The sequence below is a fragment of the Nylanderia fulva genome, unplaced genomic scaffold (genome assembly GCF_048542155.1).
Source record: "Nylanderia fulva isolate GAGA-0341 unplaced genomic scaffold, ASM4854215v1 Scaffold17, whole genome shotgun sequence".
In the NCBI taxonomy this organism is placed as follows: Eukaryota; Metazoa; Arthropoda; class Insecta; order Hymenoptera; family Formicidae; genus Nylanderia; species Nylanderia fulva.
This window is the reverse complement of record NW_028189945.1, coordinates 1,656,246-1,678,645: the sequence shown is the minus strand read 5'-3', so window position 1 is coordinate 1,678,645 and position 22,400 is coordinate 1,656,246. Positions and strand designations below refer to the sequence as shown.

Here is a 22,400-nt window from a genome sequence, read left to right as displayed (position 1 = left end):
AGACGACGAGAAGACGCTGGCTCCTCCTCGTACCTACGTACCTGAGATCCGCCAAAGTTCTCGATTGTCAACTGAGAATCGTCCGTGATGCTGTTCCGTCTGGACCGACGTCCAGCGTATGAGCTCCGTCGTTGCTCCTCCCAGTTGCTCGGCCGTCCCGCAGCTTCAGTTCTGGACTTGTCATCCGACACGGAGCTCAAGGTGGGAATGCCCTTGCCACGATGCACCACGAAGCTCTCCTCGCTACCTATGCGCCTATCGAGATAAGAAGACTGATAAGTCGAGATGTGCAATGGTATTTCAGGTAAGAAAGGGAAGATCTTATTAAATATTCCTTCTGTCAATGAACGAGCACCTGGGTAATCAGAGCAACTTCAAATTTTAAAAATTCTGAAAAATAAATAGATGTTCCTTTTAACTGCACTAGTTCAGAATTTATCTTTTTCCTTTCAATGCTGACTAAAAAAATAAATTCTGAACTAGTGCAGCCAAAAAAAATTCTGAAACAAATTACAAAGGGTCTTTTTATTCGGAAATCTTTTAAAATGTGACGAGAAAAAATATATCTACTATAAATAAATTACAGAAGACAGAAGGGTTAAATTACATATTCGAATTAAATTAATTTCTACTAATGCGTGATAAAACTTTTAAACATGATGAACATACCTGTCGTCGTATGGATGACTGTCGGTAGTTTGTTGCAAAGATTGTGACTTTTTCACAGTATTTGAAGTTGATTTTGCAACTGGAAAAATCATTTAACAATGAATCGATCACATTATAAACATATGTATATTTATATCTAATTAGATGGGAAAGTTCATTTGTCACTCAAACTATATTCAAGAAGAAACTGTAAAATATTTAACAAATAATAAATTTATACCTCACGTTTACATCAAATAAAGCTTACAACAGATCACTTGAAGGCGATATGAAATTCTCAGATTACTTCATATAGTAAAACAAAGTTAATGACATAATATTCAATAATAAAAACCGGTAAAATACCACAAGAATTTCAACTCACGCACATTTCAAGTATCGAAATATCAAAAGCCTAATGTGATAATATATTTTCGAAGAAAATATCGTATAAAAAAAGATACACATCAAGAGTCACATTATAAAAAATGTTTCTAGCATCTATCTCTAATTCTCGTTTTGGGACTAGAATTTTGTAAAATGAAACGTAACATGAAAACGAAAAAAGCTCGAGATGTAACGATAAAATCATAAACGAAAAAAAAAAAAACAATCACACCATAAACGATGAGAATGAATACACGTCGCAACGTAATCGTACCAACTAAACGTGGAGTGGAAACCTTAATGAACGACGACGAAATTCTCATCTCTTTCTCTTCGTGACTGGTAGCAGCGCATGACTAAAATTGTCTCATGCAAAAAGAAAAGAAAAAAAAGAAAGAAACGTGATGCGATGAAAGCCAATGTCCAATATATATTATATATGCAAGCGTTTCAGGCAGCCAATGATCAGCGTCGCAGATATACGCGACATTCGCATGCAGGCATCTCTAGTTCTCGGATGTGATTCTGTGCTCCCACAATAATAATCGAATGAAATGCAAAAACAATTATGTGATTAGTAACAAACAGTGCTCTCCTCACACGATTCACGAACTTTACTAAGAGAGTCCAATCGGATAAACATTTTTGTTCCATGATCCAAACCGATAAATTATCAATTTTCTTGTTCCAGAAAATATGTTATAACATTAGAACATATATCAATTTGATATTTGAATTTCAAAGATAATTTGTTGTTTTACAAAACAATAAGACAAATATATTTCTCTTCATGATGAAATGATATTGATCAGTTTAGAACACCGGATGATTAATTACTATGCATTAATATGCTTATGCTAAAAAACTCAGAATTTAATTAAGCTCTATGATAAGCTACGGTGAAAAAGCTGCGACATTGCATTTTATTCGATTACATCGACAATAATTGCGAGTATGCGTCGAATTAGAAATGTGGGTGACCTAGCGTATCTACAGACAAGAGCAAGAGGATAAACGCGACAAGACGACCGGGGACTCCCTGATCTCTTTCATCAAAAACGTCAGTCTGCGAAAAAAACGCGCGACTCGCAAGGGAGGGCAGACGACCATCTAGTAGAGAGTTCATGAGACTTGATTTTTTTTCTTTGTGTGGTAACGTATGGATACCTGTGAAGCCTGGCGCGGATATGGAGAGGTTGCTTCTCAGATCGGGTATCGGAGCTATAGACTGTGGCAGGCATCTCTTATGAGCTACGCCATGACTATTGCGCGGGCAGGCTGCACCCGCCCCGTCGCCGTATCATGTGGTTCGACACCGTTCGCAAGTTGGCGAAAGAAGAAGGCGGAGGATAGCGTTGTCGTATCAAGCATCAAGAAGAGGTTACGCCATAGAAATATATGGAAATATTACAGTTGTAATAGATTAAGTGCTGCGTGTGTTGGAGGTAGTGTTCGTAGTTTGGCTGGTAGTACATCGTATCTCTTAGCAGCAGCGTTTTTCGTTTCGTTTCGCCGAAAGGCCAATTCGTATCAAATGGAAACAATGTTATTAATCGCTGCTCTTTCTCTCGCAGGAAAAGAGGACTGGATCCGGATCGAGAGACTGGGACATCTCGAGAATATATGTGTATTGACACTGATAAAAAGCGTGATACCATTACAATTGCAGGCAACTGTTATTAATTCAGTCATATTATGTTACTATGTACTTATAATTAATTTAACTGACGTAATTAGCAAGATAAGGATAGCCCAATGCCTTCTCATTGCCTGCAATAATAATGGAATTTTTCATGGAATATAATAAAATAAATAATAGAACGGTTATATATATAATATATATATAAATATGTAAGTCAAATACAGTGTAATACGGCAGCCTCCACCAATCACACATTTATCCACCACCAATTTTCACGAATCCTCTTTCTTTCTCTTCCTTCTTTTCGCGATATAACCCCGAGCCGACGTCTCGTCATATATAGATCTGCTTTTAATCGATAATCTCAAACCTCATCTTAAAAAACGTCTACGTACCATCTAAGTATTGCATCGCACGCTCCTCTCCGGGATAACGAACGCATTTCGCCGGATGAATTTCCAGAACGTTGTACATGTCCGCCAGAAAAACCACCAGGTTCTGCTTCATTGACCTGTGAAAAATGTTAAGATAATAATAAATGTTAAGATAATAAAAAAAAATCAAGACACTCAACTTTCGATTTTGATTAAAATCAACTCACCCTCTCATGTACGTAACGTCCTCAGGTTGCATGTGGAAAATCGAATAGGGCAGGCATTTGAGGCAGAACGCGTGCACCAGGGAAAGATTGTGCAACGCGTCCGCGACCGAGGGTCTCTTCGACACCCTGATCTCCATCCAGTTGAGTTCGCCGGGACAATAGAAGGCGACGACGGCTGCCAGGCCGACGCCGTCGCACAGAGACTGAAAGTCCTTGGCGGCGGGTAGCTCGGGCAGCCGCGTCTTGTCGCCGGCGCCCTCCTCGCTCTGGATCTTGGCGATTAACGCGTGCGATGCGTGGTTGATCCAGAGCAGGAGACCCTTCTCGTGATCTGACGGCACGTCCACCGCGGCCTGGGGGTCGAATCGTCGTATCGCTGAGACGACCCGGTCCCCTGTTACCACCTCCTTCGCGTACAAGACCATCAGGCCTTCTATCACAGCCATATGCGCAGACTGCAATGAAACGAAAGCATTTCTTTTATTTTTTATCTCATTTTTATTTATTTTTTATTTCAATTTATTTTTATATTTATTTTATTTTAATTAATTTGAAGCTTGAACAGAGTTGTGTTATAATGAAACTTTTAGAGAGCTTCCAAAGATATCTTATAATGTAATCGTTGTATTGGCAATAAATGTTATGTTGTCAGTTCTCGATATTGGAGAAAACATGGGTGTTACATGTTGCATTGTCTGGGAATCGAGAGCTTACCATCTTGAGTGGTGAATTTTGAATGAGAATCGTTTCGGTGAGTTGAGTATTGTTCTGTTCCGCGACGTAGACGCCTTTCCTGGCCAGGGCCTGCAGGATCCCGTAGTGATTCTGATTGTGATAGTTGGGATCCGAGTATATGTTGGCCAGGGCGAGACAGTAGAGCTCCGCATTGGAAAGGGCGTGAACGATCTGCGGTTTCAGATGTTCCTGATCCTGTAAAGAAAAAATTCTATCATCTCTAAAAAGCCTTCATTACGATTCGAATCATTATATTCGTTATATTTTCATACCTGAACAATTATACAAATTAATTAGGATACATTGTTCTAGAAAGAAACATTTCTTTCTCTATTTTTGAATATTACAATATTTACTTTGTATTTTTTTTTTATGCAAAACATTTTGGAATTTTTAGGCGTATTTGCATAATATGCAAAGGAATGTTTATTGCACCAGTTTTTCTCATTTTTGCGCTCTGATAACTTTTCTTTCTTTTAGTACTCAACGCTTCGAACGATTAATTATGAAAGACAAAAATGTTGGTCTCTAAAGAAAAACACCGAGCAGCGAAAGTACCACAGATGATCGAGTTCGAAGGAATGAAGGAATTGCCTTCACGATGACATTTTGTTCGCTTTTTTCACGACAATTTTACGATTAATCGCGTGGAAGCAGACGAGAGAGTTTCATCTCAATATAATATCTGTTGTGTAACACTTCTTGTAAAGCTTCTATATCCGCAACTAAGGAAATAAGTCGATATTTAACATATTTTTCGTAAAAAATAATGTTACATATTCATACATAAATTTATTTTCTATTTTCCAAATCTCGAAGAAAAAAGAAAAATAATTCAAAAGATTCTACTATTTATTTTCCCTCCCAAAAATTATTTAATTAAACAAAAATGATTTTTTTTAATCCAACAACACACCAAAGTTCGAGATCTCCATATAAGTTTATATGTATACAATTATGTAAACTACTATTTTAGCAGTGATTCTACTGTTTGCATGCAGCATCCGGCATAATAGATGAACTATGCAGTAACTCTACTAAAACAGAAGAAACATTCTCTTCTCAGTTTTGCACTGCAACGTGGGCGAAATAACATCGCAAATAGGATCTTTAAAAGTTTTTAAGTTCCCCTGAACAAACGATAGAGAAGTAGAGATAATTGAAAAATAACAAACATGATATAGAATAATAATCTAATAAATATATAATCACATAAATAATAATTTACATATTGTAGAGTATCTTTACTTTTCTCTCACGAGATAATTTAAAAGCTTTGTGATTTTAAGAACGTTTATATTTTCGCAAAAAGAAGTGTATTTTCGGTTATGAAGAAAATTAGTTTATAATAGCCGTGAGACAGATTTCGTATTATTCAAAGTGAAAATATTTTCGTAGCTTTTGTTTCTCATACAAGAAACAAAGGAAACTCTTCCTTTACAGGCATTAAATTGTCGTGTTATAAGAATATCTTTTAAGTTTTCTCACGTGGCGAAAGTGCATCCTTCTTCTCTTTTGTCAGAATACAGAGAGAAAAAAGAAAGTATGAAATATAGCTCTAATAAAAATATAGCTCTTATATAATAATAGCGCAAACTAATGAAAAAAACATAGAATTTCCGGAGCATAATCCAAACTTTCGTATCTATCAAAAGAATATATTATCTATAGAAAGTATTCTGATGCAATTCTTATATATGTGTTTTGCGGAAAAGGAAAGTATTTTTCATTAGTCATCTCGATACTTAATTTAAGATTCGAGCTCTTTCACTTCACGTCGATCTATATTTTCAAAGAACAGATTCAGAATCTCGATTTAAAGAGAAGACAAAATAAATGAATTTCACAAATTTCGCACTGATGAGAAAATCATATCAGAAAACAAATATAATTATTTTAAGTGAATCGATGACGATGACGAAATGTAATAAAGAAATAAAATTGTTTACATCAAATATTTACATAAGCTATCTAAATGCATATAGTGATAAATATATATCATCTTTTGTGAGCAACATGATTTAAGAAAGAATAAGCTTATAATAAATGATTAATAGACATATACATATATTAAATTATAATAAATATTAAATTAAAATAAAGAAAATTTACACATTTTGTTATGAATGAAACCATTTGAATAAACTTCCAACATGCTTCTTACAAAAAGAAAGACTTTGTTAACAGACATTTTCCTCTCACAAGGAAAAAGTACAAGTTCCAGTTCCCGTAAAGTTTCTTCTCGTACTTTGTCAAAGTCTCATCATTTCCTCGTCGGCTCTCGAAGTCTCGTAAAGTCTATAAATATCATGATTTGTAACGCGTTCATTCCTTTTCATCTGAGTTCGACTCAACGCATTGTTCTCGCAAAGAATTATTGGCATCTCTGGTTGCATAGATATTTCGGTGACTTTGCAGAGCGCGCCGTCTTTTACGACAGACCCATTTCCTTCGGAATAATAACGTGTGCCACAAAAGATATTTTTTTCAAGACACTTACGTGCTCTCGAGGAATCAACGATATTTCGCGAAAAAAATTCATCAGCATAAAAGAGTCGTCATATAATCGATAATGTCAAGAAAGTCAGTGAACATAAAAAGATTATAATAAATACCCTTGGAAAAAAGATCCATCATTTTCACATAGACAATATTATAGAATAAAAAATTTCTGAAAAAGGCTGTACATGAATGCACAAAATTATAAAATTTTTATATAATATATAATATATATTTTTATATTGTAATATTATATTTTTTTATTAGTTTGCGCGAGTTTATTAATTCAAAAGTTGACGATGGTAGTAGAATGCGAAATTTTGTCATTTGGAACAGGATATTTCTTTATAAAATTTTTGGAAGTTTTAAACGAGAAACTAAAAATTGTTAACAAAGAATCAACTTTAATAGTTTACCTCATGATCACGATAATACGGCTCGCGGAGCTTTTCTGGTACTCGATTGTTGTATGCCTTCGATAGGAGCCATTTTACGGAGGCACGTTGTTTGGCCTGAAACACAAAAGGAGAGAAAATATTATTAAAACATTCAATAATATTTAGAAAAAATTATTAAAATATCAATTTTGTCCTACGAAGCTTAAATTATTAATTTCTCAATTAATTTTCCTTTAATTTATATTTCTCGGAATCTAAACATCAAAAATATTAATTCATAAATTGAAATATAAAAAATACAAGATTAATTGCAAAACTCAATTAAAAAATAATTATCTAATCTATTAATATTTCTCATCAAATATTTTAGCGATAATTAGACTTAAGTGAAGATTATAAAATTAGTCTTATATTATATTATTATTGAAATTAGTTTTTAATCATCGCGGAAATTATATTTTACTTCTCCTATATATATACTGCATATAATCCATATCATTTATTAAAGCATATTGAAGAGTATACCTATACATTTATTCCCCACACAATTTTCATTCCACACATGTTTCCAATCATAATTTATTAAAGTATTAAATTGAAAGTGCATATACAAAAAATGTTTTTTTTTTTTTTTTAAATTCCCTGTCACATATTATCTAATGAAATCAACGATTTCTATCTCGTTGTGTAATTGTCGATAAAAAGAGATACATATTCTACGTAAATCCGAGAGATTGCAAATATGGAGCAGAGTCGTCACGCTCATGTTACGGGTCGTAACCTTCGTTCCGCACGAGTTCCTAAGTTGCCGAAAATCTTCCGAGAAGGTGCACGAAAAATTGCACGTCTAATCAATTTGTCGAGCGGTTCTGAACGAAGAGGAGGAAGGAATAGAGAGACCCAGAGGGAGGATGGGAGTGGCCCGTCATATGAGATCACGTTCTGCGGTGTTGGTGTATGAAGATTAAAGTGGCACGACGAAGTTTCCGACTGACTCCTGTGTAAAAACCGCTTTGGGTGCGATTAAATGATTCACCAGATCGATAACACCGACGACGAGGATTATTTGAGTTTTATCGCCGTATAAAACTTTTTTCTTTTTTTTTTTTTTTAACAGTCTGTACACCTTTCAATTAACTTATAGGTGATAGTGTAATTTTTTTCATATTGAAAAGAAAACGTAAACGTGTTCCAATTAATTTTAGCGCTTAATAAAGTGTAGTACAAATAAAAAAAATTCTGGAATGTCGCTTTATAGCAAAGAAAGTATATATTATTAATATAATTAATATTATTTTATATATCTCTCTCTCTCTTGTAATTATTATATGAATGCAATTTAAATCTGCATGAATTGAAAATTGAGGTCAAAAATGTACTTTTCGCGAAATGTATTTAAATTTTAAATAGATGGTTATGCATGTTTGCATATACAAATAAAAATGTAACAAAAGTTATTTGGAAAATAAATGATACTAAAAATATTTATACATATATGAAAGATAAAATAAAATATTGTTTAAAATTCTTATTCTTTTTCAATTTGTTTAACCCAGCACACGTTAAAAGGGATATGATTTCGTATTTTTGACATTTCTATATTCTTACTTTCTATATTCGTATAAGATGTCAATTTAAAAACTAAATAAATATAAAAAATACATAAAAATATAAAAAATAAAAAAAATTTTTATATTCGTAATAAATTGAAAATAACAGAATAAAAAAATAAACGCGAAAAAAATAAACTTTGTTTTTCTTACTATAAATAAAAAATGCACACACAATATAAACTTTTAAAATTAAAATTTCCTGTCATTATTTAATTTTACGAACAATAGTAGTGTAAAGTATTACTTAATATGGCATTTGCAATATTTATTACGTAATTTTATCAAAAACTTGGATCGATTGGAATGATTCACATAATTATTCCTTGTAAAACAACGCCGCGAATAGATTGTTTCGTTCTCTGTCTACGATCATTCATCAATCAGAACACGAATCATAATTACGTGCTATTAACAGATGCCTCCGCTTTTCATAACATCATTAGCAAAAATTGCGAAGAATCAAAGAAATCGGTTCGGAATGGTAATTTCTGATCCGGCAAAACTCATTGCACTCTGACATTTCTGTTACGTCTATTTGTATTTTTTTTTTTTCAATGATACATGTGTGCAATTTAGTTGAATGTAAAATTGCAATGCAAATAAACAGAATGCCTGAAAGCTACCGTTGCTTCTCTTTTAGTTATGAATTCTTCAATTTATTTAAAAGAATTTCGATACATGCTATATTTTTCCTGTGTTATAATTCTCTGAATTAAAATTCTGTTCAAAACTTGAAATTTTATTTTAAGCAAAGGTAAAAATTTTTTCATCTATCTGTATTTACATTTTCGAGAATTAATTTGTGAAAAAAAAGTTATTTAATACAAATTCCTCGTAAAACTAGAGAACTATTGATATCTCGGATGAAATTCATAAAAAATTAACTTTAGATTGGTTTTTCAATAACAATGACATCTGTGTGCAATATCTGACTGATTGTAAAATTGCAATGCAAATTTACAGGATACCCAAAAGCTACCGATGTTTCTATTATACATTTTTCAATTTGAAAACAATTTTTATACATGCCATATTTTTCTTGCGTTAATTTTTGTCCAACAAAATTCCAAGGAAATTGTCTTATCTACGTAATTAAATGTTCGAGAATTAATTTGCAAAAAAATTGATAAAAAAATCGAGTTTAGATTACTTTAGATTGGTCGAAACATTCCATAGCTAAAGTACTGCCACCTCGGGCTACCTTGTATGCTTCGCATAAACTGTATATATCTAGCAAGAATCGAGTCACACCAAAGGAACGCATATACGTATACATAACGTTTACGTTAGTCTATAAAAAGAAGTCGTGTCATCGTTAACAACTGGCTGCGATGATACACGACAAGAAATGCTGCGATATACAGACAGAGCAATTTAAATTCGATTTTATCGCGAGAGGACGGTTTCAGCTCGATGATCCACGACCGTCAGTCGCGTCATCGAGCTTTATTAGCTCGAGATCCCTTGTCGACAGCTATTATGATTCAGATTCTGTCTGTGTGACCCGCGATGAAAATGCAAAAGTGTAATATAATTTTGGAGAAACATTCCAGCTTTCATTTATGCAAACGTACGTATCCGAGATAATATGTTGCACAGCTTCCTGTGACATTTGAAGCTAATTAATGTAAATCTCTGATGTTGAAAAGTATTACTTGCTATGTCAAGTTTGGATTACAGTGTTAAGTTTTCATTATACAATCTATTGTGCGGTCCAGTATTTCAGCAAAAACAAAAGTTATTATTTCTCGCGGGATTTTATTCCTAAATAAAGTTCTATATTAATAGTAATTATTTAGTCAGAATATAATGCTTTGCATATCAAAGTTTAAAATAACATATGTCATAAAATGAGATGAAAGATATAAATAAAACATGCAGAGCAGAGAACTCCATTTTCGAAAAACGAACAAGAATTGTGTGAAAAATATAGAGATGCGCGCGATAACGTCGATCAAGAAGATAATAATCGTCGTATTACAGAGGTAATCTACAGTCCAATAATCAGGCCGCAGGAAGTTTAAGCTTTGTTGGCTAAGTATTTCAGTCATATGTATCCCCTCGTTAACGACTCGGATGGCTCTTAAATCATTTCACCGCTATTCCTTTTTAGAATTAATTGCCAGAGCGTGTTGGCACGCAAATTAAATATTGATATATTATTTATAGACTACCCATATATGTTTTGCATAGAAAGAATTATTTCTATTGTACAGTTTATACAAATATTATGTTAATGTTTTATCAACAATCTAACAAATATTATATAACAATATTGCTTCCTGTTTCATATCATGAAATATGATATATTTTTTCTCATTTCCAGGCATTGATTTCAATCCAGAAATCATATATGATTATATAATACATTAACATATAATATAATTATTAGAATTATATAAATAATAATTATATAATTTATATGTAATTCCCATTTATATCATTATTTTATTCAATCATATAATTATAAAATCTTTGAAATATAAACAAAACTAATAATTATAAAATCTTTGAAATATAAAAAAAAGTAGCCAATCTGGAACATTGAGAATAAATTAAATTGTATGCAGCGTATGCACGAGCACAAATACTTTATCAGATTCGGTAAATCCGCTGCTTACATTAATGCCAGAGAAATATAATAAAAAATTCCGTGATACGCTAAAAGCTCTTTAATATGGATTCCGGCCATGGGCATTGCCCACGCAATGTCGTACCATTGAGAAAGTGCGTATCTCGTTTGAGAAATGTAAAAAGAATGAATACAATCCGACAAAGAGCAAATAAAATAAAAAATAATATAGAACAAAATAGAAAATAATAATATGTATCACAAATCTATCAATATATCTATAATATATCACGTAGAATTTACTTGCTCAGTAAAATATATAATATATGCTTCTTAATAATATATAACAAAAATATTTCGAAAAAATTTAAATTTACCAGATTATTAAAAAAATTAATAAAATAAAATAACTAATATAGTGTGCTTTGTCTCTCATGAGTTACATGTTTAATCCTCTTTAATTTTAACATTACATTATGAATTAAAAATTTTTTTCAACACGAGCATTACGAGAATCCGTAAAAAAATAAAAATCGACAGAATATTCCGAATCATTAAAATGACGGCATAAATTCTCTTGTTTCTCGTTATTTTTGGGAAGAAAAGACATTAAATTCCCGGTCGAATACGCTCAGTCATTTGATTAGGCACCTGCAACAACGACCTTTCATTCGGTGTATTTACTCGGTTGTGTGTGCATCGCGTGGAATTTATCGGACTTACTTGCGTGGAACGTGCGCTTATATACAGGCGCGGTTTAAGTCGAGTAATGCGATATAAAGCCGCGGCATAATCCCATCCGTGGTGAAAGACGACGAAGACTCCGGATTACCGGTTACGTCCCATTTCGCGATTAGAAGCAACTCGGCGTTCACGCTAAAGAAAATAAATAATATAATACTATACAGATATACATTACGAAACATCCGAGAAGAAAGATTGCACAATTTGCAGATTGCATTAAAATGACAAGTGCGCATTATTACACAGTTCAGTGAAGAACTTTTTTTTCGAACAAGGAAACACGCAAGAAAATGATTATTTAACTCTTTCGATGCAGAATATCATTCCAAATTGCTTCATCGCATCACAATTTCGACATGTTTGAAAGATTAGAAAAAGTTGCAGAAAACGGATTATTTTAATGTATTTTATTATTTTATTATGTTGAAGGACGTTGGAAAAGGTTTCTTGCGAATTAAGTTATTATATTGTTAGAACTTTCTGGCCTCAAAATGAATTTGTTACGTCGATTACGCAAGGATAATGAATATTCATTAATATTGATTAATTAAGGTCTATTATACAAAAGAGTTGCGAATTAAGAACTTTTAATTAAAAGTTTATTAAACAGTTTCCAGTTATATTTAAATTCAATTTTTTATCGAATACAATTCTAATATTAACATCGATTAATTCAAAATATATGTAAATTTTTGAACAGATTCGAATATTTTTAACATATTATAAATATATATATATATATATATATATATATATCAATAATTTCATCTTGTTTTAATTGGTCAATTCAGACATAACATTCATATTCAGCTACCCGTAAACAAATATTATACAATTAAAAATTATATTTAATAAAGATCTTCGATGATCTAATTCGCAACATTTCCGCAAGACCTCATATTTAATTATAAAATTTATTAATCATAATTAACATAATAAATTCCTTATAAAAGTTGAAAGTTAGTAAGATTGAAAGTTTTGACAACATATTGAACTTTAATTGCAACAAAATTTCTTCAACACACATTATAATCTATAATATGAGAGAGAGAGAGAAATTCGAATATTTTTATCTAAAAAAACTGAAAAATAATTATTTTCTTTTTTGTTCTTCTTTTTTAAACTATTATTTTCACTTTTATATATGATAATTTAAAATGTGTCGCCTAAAAAATACAATTAGCATATAAAGGAGTAAATATCATCAAATTTGTGGTGTGACATCAATGATTATTAATTATATATAATAATTAAAATATCAAAATTCGAACTCTCTCACCGAGGTTCAATTAACATCAATCGTGAATGCGTTGATTTATTTAATTATAACGCGTCCTACCTACTGTAAAGAAAGTTCTCACGGACATGTCACACTTTACATAGGTGTGTGAATGAAAACGCGCGACGTTAATAAATATATTCACATCATCGTAATCCCATGTAAACAGAATGCCGGTAGTCGCCGGTATTCATTAGGGTCATTTCGCGAAACGAGTTATTTCGCGACGATGAAATAACATCCTCTCCTACATCTAAGACAGCATTCTCTGTTTATCAAATGCATAACCAGACATTTCTCGTCAATTGCCGTAAAATCGCTAAGAAACGGTACCTAATGAGTTAACGCTCGTTATAAAATCATTCGAAAAGCAACAAGATTTAATGTTATGCAATTGCTTATTTTGCTGGCACATAATCCTTCTTTTAAAAATATCTTTTATATATTACATTTCGAAAATTATATATAAATAATAATTATAAAAATAAAATTGTAAAAAATTATAAATCATATTTTCTTTAATTTATCGAAAAATCCAGAAATTAAGAATTTTATTCGGTCCCGCATTCCGGAAAAAAGAAATTACTCGTATTGTAATATAAAAAAAGTATATCATAATTTATAGTGTAGGAATTTGTGTTTGTTATAAACGAATGCCGTACGCGCTTTCTCCAACCTGAGAAGAGATTTTTATTTAATCTGTCTGGAGTTGCGAGTAGGTGGGTTGATAGGTATTTATTCGCCAATAGAGTAGTAGAATAAGGTAGTGCCTACGCAACCAGATGGTCATTCAAGAGATTATTATAAGAGTCCACGGGTCTTTGCCAGTCTCCATGTTTGGAGACTGTCTGTTCGAGACGAATATTTCTCCTATCATTTTATCGGATACTTTCCTGAAGATGAACTCTGAATTCCTCACGGAGTATAGAAAGAAGAAAATACCTCATCGTGAACTAATTTAATTAAATTATTCCGTCTGTTAGAGACTTATTGTCTGTTTTCTTTCTTTTCTCGTGAAGAGAAGATTGAGTTCGACATTTAAATTTTTTTTTCTTTTTTTAAATAAGCAAGTTCAAGAAGTTGAATTTTTTATCATAAAAATATTTAGGTCAGTCGTAAGTGAAGATTGAAAAATCGCGCGATTGAAAAATACAGTGAATATTATTTCGATGATAATTTTGTTTTTTAAATGTTCCATTGCAAATATAAAAAAAAGCCAATTGTAACAAATAATTAAAAAAATCAATCCTATCTTGTTTGAGACTTCTCTTTTCTTTTTATTCAATTTGCGACTTATTTCCGGCTTACGTTGAAATCTTATTGGAAATATATAGAACGTCCGAAGGACAAGATATTTTTCGCTGACATGTCAACTCTTTCAAGAAATGTCTGTCGAGCAAAACATTAAATAGATTGCGATTCGCATAAAATTGTATATTGTAAAAGATGCTCCTGCAAGATTTTGTAAAGTGAGATTTAATTGTATTATATAGTCCCATCAATCCAAGAAAAAAAAGAGGATACCAATTATTACAAAAGCAAAAAAATTAATTTTATTTTCATTTATGACGAATATCTACGTACTTAAAAAATTTTTTTTGATATTCATTTGACATTACAAAATTAAATATCGTATAAAAGATAAATGCTCTTATTATAATTAATATATTTATTTAAATAAGACTATTTTGTGAAATTCCATAATACCTAATAAAATTGTTAAAAAATTATTATTTAAAAAATATGGGACCATAATAGCTTCAAAGAATATCGAATCGCTAAATTGTGCTTGAATTTGTAGTGATTTTAAAATAACATTTATCGGATCAAGTACAGAAGGAACTTCTGTATGAAAACTGGCGACGTCTGTCTGACATCAAGGACACAAAAAGGAATTCGCGAATTGTTTGTAGACGCGTTTAGACTTTTAAAGTCGCGATTTACCGACAAGCGTCAGAAAGAAAGGCAAGAAAAAAGACGGGAGATTGAATCGCTGTCGGATATCGTACTCTAACGCGAAGTGCCCGCCTTGCAATCAAACAAACCGTTTCCGGCTTCCTGCCTTTGGCGATGTCCGCACTTTTTTCGCGCTAAACTTTGAACCAAAGTAAACGCGGCGAATCCTGCTTTTGGTCTTCACAAGAACGTACAAAAAATGAACAAATGTTTTATCTACGTTGAACTTAAAGCGATTTTTTTTCTTTATAAAAGAAAAATTGAAATTGCTTACTTATAAAATATTATGCAATATTTAGGATTAATTTATATCGGTGATTTTATCAAGTTTTAATAGATAATAATTTAAATTGAAATATTTTATATTATAAATATATATATATATAATTATATATTTTAAAAAATATATGTACATATATATATTTATAAATTCAAATATTTTAATTCTTTATATATAAATATAACAGAAAATCTGCCTTAATTTTGTATTAAAATTGTCATATTGTTTTTCAAGAAACAAACTCTTCATATACTGTAATGTAATAATATCGTATAATACAGCAGCAGTATTTTACTACATCATTAAAACACACAATTGTACTTCAATATAATTCCTTAATAAAACATGGTTTATTCACATCGTTAACTTTTAAGACGAGCTTATTTCTCACTCGTAATATCTCGCACGAAATGGCTTGACGATGACAATAATTCATCGCGTAAAACGATGCGTTTATTTTCTCGCCGAATGGTTCGAAATCATATTTCGTGTGACAGTTCAATGACAGTTATTAAACTCATCTACCACATCTCGACACACATAGTTTTATGAAACCTGTGTCGATTTGGCCAAGTTTCCACGTGACATTGGAATCGAAGAAGCGTTATCGATTTTTCAATAGTCGAGCATTCGACGATATCGGTTGCTTCTCACCGCAAATAATAGAACAGATACTCGAGATGAAACACGTCATTGTTGCTATAACAACTATAGAAAAAGGAATAGTAGAGTTCTATATAATTTATATTTAGAGAAATAAAGTAATATAATTATAATATATGATTATATAGAACTCTGCTATTCTTCAATATTTTTTCTCACGTCACTTTCATTTAAAATAATTTTAATTATAAAATTGTGATTGTAAATAGCAAAAATGGTTCTTTTTATGTTTAAAGACTTAAAATTATCTTTAATCTAATCAGATAACAAAAGCTGTTTTATATCGTGGATATGTAATAAAATTATGCTTGCGTGAGGCTATCACTAGTTGTATCCAGATACTGGATACTCGCGCTGTTTCTGTCTATCGAACGAGACAGCTGCTCTTTGTTTTCAGCGAGATTCGATTTCTCAGCTCTCCTCATCGCATGCTGGGATGAGTTATCAGCGGATCAAATGCCGTGAGGATTCTCGGTGAGAAATCGAATGCGGCGAACAATCGTGCGAAAGTCGATAACGCTAACTCAACGGAACGAAGTTTGATCGACACAGGAGAAAGAAATCTGAGAATTTCTAAGATGAGAAAGATACACCACTAGTATAAGATGTACAAAAAGAAATTCTTCAAAAAATCTCGCGATTATATTTATCATTATTTTATATTTATTAATAATTATTTTTTATATTATATTTATATTTTTTATATTATTATTTTATATTGAAATAACTGAATTATTATTATTTATATTATTTTTATAATTTATAATAACGCGAATATTCAATTGAGCAAATCAAGAACTGTTTTGCTTATTATATATGTTATATGTCATTCTCTAAATCCAATAATGTGTTAGGATAATTAAACGGCAAATTGGCCAAACTGCGAGAATGCGCTTTCACTTACCGCATCGTCATTAAACAAGCCATTGACTAGTCAATGGCACGATGATTGTACTGTGCAGGTGCAATGATAAACTTACTCTTGTGGTGTGACCCATTTCCACCTGCATCTCTATTATGAAAACGTGATTTCATGCCAAGCCCCAGTAATCATGCCAATAAATTCCCCCCAGACATACTGTCTAAACCATTCTGCAGTTCAATCAAGTCTAGTGAAACCATGTCCTATTTTTTGCGATCGAATCATTTTTGAAGAACATATTCGAAAGATAAAATTATTTATATCTCATAACTAAACGGAAATCCATCTCCTAAACCAATCTCCTTTTATATAAATAATAAAATAATTTAATCATATATAATTTAATAATTTATAGAGAAAATTAAGATCGACAATGATTCGCAATCTTAATGGCAGAATTATAAAGAGGCGATTCTTAATTTTACGTATAAAAGAAATTAATGAAAGTAACGAATATAAAATCTAATGTCCTCGCTTTCACTTATCGTTTCGCGAAAAACTTCGAAAAGAAACTTGTATATATATATTTACCGAGAAAATGCATTATAAATTTCCGACAAATAAGAAATGAACGCGGCAAACGATCAGAGCAGGAGATCTCGTTCGAAGCAGCAGCAGCAAGTGCAACTGTAGACAGATCGATGTCGGAAAGGCGAAGTGCATATATATGCGAGGTCAAATATAAAACAGTTGACGACAGAGGTCAACTGCAGCATCGATTTCCAAACTGCAGCAAATGTTCCCACGATACGAATAAGAGAGGAGAATTATCGCCAAGCTGAAATTTCAATTTACACCGCTAGAGATATCGATTTTATCTGTTTATATTATATACTCTCCTTGATCGAATTTTAATGCATAATGTGGAATAAAAGGAAAATATTCAAGAATTGAAATATATTTCTCTTCTGCTCTGTTTTTTTAACTTGTATCGCACAAATGCACCTTAAGCCCGGTACAAATCGCGCTGTAAAATTTCCTAGATGAGATAGATTGATACTCGGTGAAATTCTCTCTCAAAATCCTCTCGGGGTAATCTCCCAGGTGTATTAATGTGTGTGTGTGTGTATAAATGTATATTAAAATATGCATCTCTCGAACGTATGTGTACAGTGTCTACTCAAATCTTATAAAAAATTCCCTGAGAATTCCCTGATCTTCCACAAGTGTTTTCGTTTAAAATTTCAAAATATAAGAACATTTAGTTTTTTTAATTTTTTTATTGAATGCGCGAATTCTAATATTTCCTATTCGTATACGATTGTAAAGTTTCAAGAATGCAAGTTTTCAAGACTCTTCCCGAAAATATACCTTGATATATATCAATAAGTATCTCGAATAATATAAAATACTAAAAGAAAAAAAATGTCATCGCAATAAATGACTGAATAAAAATTTGCAAATTGATCATTTGTCAATCGTTCTCAAACGATAATCATAATTTGTATCTACGTTATTGCTGAGTGCGCCTAACTCTGCCGCTCTATTATTAAGACAGGTCAGTAATTTATCCATTCTCCGAATTGTCATGCGTCAGCTGATCAGCGACGCAGCATCATCGTATAAAGCGAACCGCGCATCGATCCATCCCGATGACATGCATATTCCCTGGTCTCGTTGCATAATAAGTGAGATCGAGATTAATTCCCATTCTCCATCTTATTACACGTCATTACGCGAAATAGCTTTCATTAATTCGCATCATGCGAAATGTGTTGTTGACAAGATCTTGCTTCAAAATACGCCATTAAATAAATATATATTTTTTACCGCAGTATTTTTTTATATAAATAAATGTTCAGATACACGATGGAAATAAATTACGTCACTCTTTCATTCGCAGAGAAAAATATCTCCTATAATACATCGTACATGTACATCGATGATCGAGTGATATTTCAATTCGAATATTTATTACTCGTGTTCGAAAATTAAAAGCGTAAGCTTAAAGTCTGAATCACTCAGTATTTACACAAATGTAATTCTCCGATCTCGTTTTCACGACGGAGGAAATCGAGGTTTTATATAGCAACGCCGATAAGATTATCGATGACAAGAACAGAATTTTAATCGCGAGACGCATAAAGACAGGTGGATTCGAGTGTTTCTTCAATTCAATGATACAGACACATCGGTAAATTTGCTGTTCGCAATTTGCATAGCAATCCGGTGTCGCTGCCAAAATCGATAGTTGGACAAGTTTGTCGAAAAGTTGTTCTGCGAGTCACGTTATTGCTGCTTTTAGCGTAACATAAACAAAAAAAGAGCAAAAAGGAAAGAAGGAGAAAAAAAGTGCAATTGTTGAATATTAATTATTCTCGAGGGAAGTACTATATCAAATACCTAATCGACGATAGTATAGCGAGACAAACTGAAACATCGTCGACGTTATTGCGATCAATTGTACGGTGTAATCCGATTTAACGCTACATTGTCTCTTGAGGAACATGATTCACGAGTAATGTCGGAAATTGTTAGAAGTGACTCTTTCATGCAAAGAAAAATCCTTATGAAGAAAGATTCCAACGATAAAAGTTTTAAGATATATAATAGCTGAAAATTAATCTCCTAAGTACACTTTAGAGAGATGTACATTTACAATTTAAAAAAGCCTCATTCTTATCTACAATAATAGTCTGAAAATTAATAGGATTTTAATTTCTTAATTATAAATGCATTTAATATATTCAAAGAGAGAGAAAATAAAATTAAAATAATAAATAGAATAAAAATAAATAATACAACATAAATAGAAGGAATGAATAAAATAATAAAATACTATAAAACAATTGAATTAATAAAATATTTTAAAATAATAAATAAGAAAATAAAATACAATAATAAATTAAAGTAACGATTACCAGATAATGTCCCTGCATAATATTTTTCTTTCAATAATGAATTTTATTCAATTATCAGATATAAATAAATAAATATAAAAAATAAATAGAAAAAAACTAGGTCATATGACGAGATAAAATAAGTTGCGAAAATATGCTGCTTTAATCTCTCCCAATTTGGAGTCACCAGTCACCCAAAACTACACACACACACACACACAAAATAGCGCAACAACACGAACTATCTTACCAAAAATAGTCGCGGTACCCAGATCATTCAGACCGAGGGCCTTTTCGCGCACAAAAAAGCCGTATCTCGCATATCACTTCCGCGCTTTTTCTAGCGATTAGTTCTATTCTTCCGTTCTCATGATCGCTCGGAGCGAAACGCGCGACGAGAGATCGCCGGAAGAACTGTTCGCCGGCTTCGTCCAACGTTCTAAGGAAACCGAAGGAAAGAAATATGCACTTTGCACACTGTTTCGTATGTGGATCGCCGCGGTCTACGCGTCGATGGCCACGTTAACCATTTCGAGCTCGAGCGCCGACGATTGCACAAACGCGTCAAAGGGAACGAAAGCCCGAAGAAGGCGAATGGCCGATCGCGATGTATGTACATACATATACAAGATGCATCGATACTCCGATACGGAATGCGAAAGCCTTCTTGCGCTCTCGGTAACGATGCGAGCAGTCAGTGACGGCGCCGAGAGGATAGAATCACGATATTTATATCCCGATCATTAACGGGATGGGAGAGCAAAATTAAAAAAAAAAAAAACCTTTCGGTCAGCAGATAATATGTGTTCTATGCAATATATAGGTTGCTTGGAACGTAGCTGCTATAGATGTAAATTATATACTGTGATCCTGACCATTGATTCACGAGTCAAAAAAATTGTATGTGCAATATACAGGATGTTTATGCTGTAGCTGCTAGATGCAAATTATTATATATACTTTTTTTAAAAAATAAGTATGTGTTTTCTTTGTAGCAATTGATTTCCTCTCATTATTTTGTGCATAAAAGTATTTAAGGTAAGATCGTCAAAAAATAAATATTATATAAAATATTTTTTAATCATCCTACTCTTGTAACTTTTTGCGCCAGATATTGCGAGGAATCGATTTATATAGAAAAAAATTAGGATATGGTTCCATTAAAAAAAAAAACTAGTTTGACTTTTAAATGATTTTAAAAACTGACCTTAGTCAAAATTCTAGATTGTCAACTTTTTTCTCTCGAGTCCTTTGAACTTTTGAAATATTTTCCTGTTACAGCCATATAATTTCAGCAATATCCGACTATATTAATTAAAACGGAACACCTTGCAGAAGATAAAAATTATATATGCAAGAAATTTAATTTGGCATGAATATTATAAAATAAAAAATTTTCTGCTGAGAAAGAAAGAAAAAAGTGCATTATTATTATTATATTATTATTCAATAAATTTCGTTTTCAATATGCATGCATGGTGAATCAGAATGATGATATCAGTTTAAAAATGTTATAGGCGAAATGTGGATGAATCATTTTTCTCTCATTCAACCATATATTACCGCATCGCGATATTCCGGCCGCGTGTATATAACAGTTGCTATCCTGCTTAGGTTAACTGTACCGCAACGTACTTACATAATCATCATTTTCGTCCGTAATTAACGCAGCAAATTATGATGGACTTCGTTAAACGCGCGCGCAGGCACGTTTGTATTAAAAATTTCCAGCTGATGATTTCCGCGCATCGACAGTCCGTTTTTCTTTATTTTAGCCTCGCTCGCGGAAGAAGAAAAAGGAGAAGATCGAAGGATCATCGATGAGTCGTCGTACGCATCAAGGATACTAATGATCGGCCTGAATTCTTCAATTCCTTTAACTGATTTGACCGAACAAGGCCGAACAGTATAGGGAAGTTTGATTAGTCGATCTATCATTCTTCGGCATAAGAAAAAGATGAGCGAACAAGTCGCCACGGTCATGATCATCCTATCAAGACTACGGTATTCCAACTTTTTACCTTGACTCGTCGATTTCATGCGTGGAAATAATTAACAAGTAATATGTAATTAACGGGATTACATAACTATTCTGAGAAAACTTTTTTCATCGTATAAGGCTGATGATTTTCTCGTCAAAAAAACGCGGTTTTGTATTCTTTTCAACTGTAAGTGTATCGGAAGTAAAATATGATGAGTGTCATTAATTTTAAAAAATCAATTGTTAAGAAAAAAAATTTGACATAACCTGAATAAAAAAATTATTTTTGACATTATCGCTGAAATTACTAATAACATAAAAGTACTAAGTAATTTAAAAAACGCAATTAAAAACACAATAAAAATTAATGGTCTTCAACTTAATACCTATTAACTTTAATTATATTTACATTAATGTATATTTAATTAAAAGAATTAATTTCAAAATATACCATATATAATGTGTATCACGCAATTGAACAGAGATTTACAATCATTCATAAATAGATTTTTACCCTCATGTAGTAAATTTCACTTTACACAACCACGAATCGATTAATCGAGTAGCAAAAAAAACATCATCTTTCCTCATAAAAAAAAACCGCGGTAGTTTGATTCATGCGATTAATTATTCTCCCGAG

General features: G+C 32.0%; 1 protein-coding gene across 12 annotated transcripts in view; it reads right to left on the bottom strand.

Annotated features, from left to right (window-relative positions):
• The window catches only part of Patronin (calmodulin-regulated spectrin-associated protein patronin), an 81,960-nt gene that overhangs the window by 18,705 nt on the left and 40,855 nt on the right, over positions 1 to 22,400 (bottom strand). For 11 of the 12 annotated variants that reach the window (XM_085481128.1, XM_085481127.1, XM_029311950.2 and 8 more), the window contains exons 3-9: positions 6,929 to 7,024; positions 3,993 to 4,208; positions 3,279 to 3,733; positions 3,073 to 3,188; positions 2,203 to 2,313; positions 670 to 748; positions 42 to 255 (exon numbers count right to left, since the gene is read on the bottom strand). In XM_085481128.1, the coding sequence (XP_085337254.1) occupies positions 42 to 255; positions 670 to 748; positions 2,203 to 2,313; positions 3,073 to 3,188; positions 3,279 to 3,733; positions 3,993 to 4,208; positions 6,929 to 7,024 (1,287 nt within the window). The remainder of the gene's footprint in view (positions 1 to 41; positions 256 to 669; positions 749 to 2,202; positions 2,314 to 3,072; positions 3,189 to 3,278; positions 3,734 to 3,992; positions 4,209 to 6,928; positions 7,025 to 22,400) is intronic. The other variant, XM_029311953.2, reaches the window with a different exon arrangement.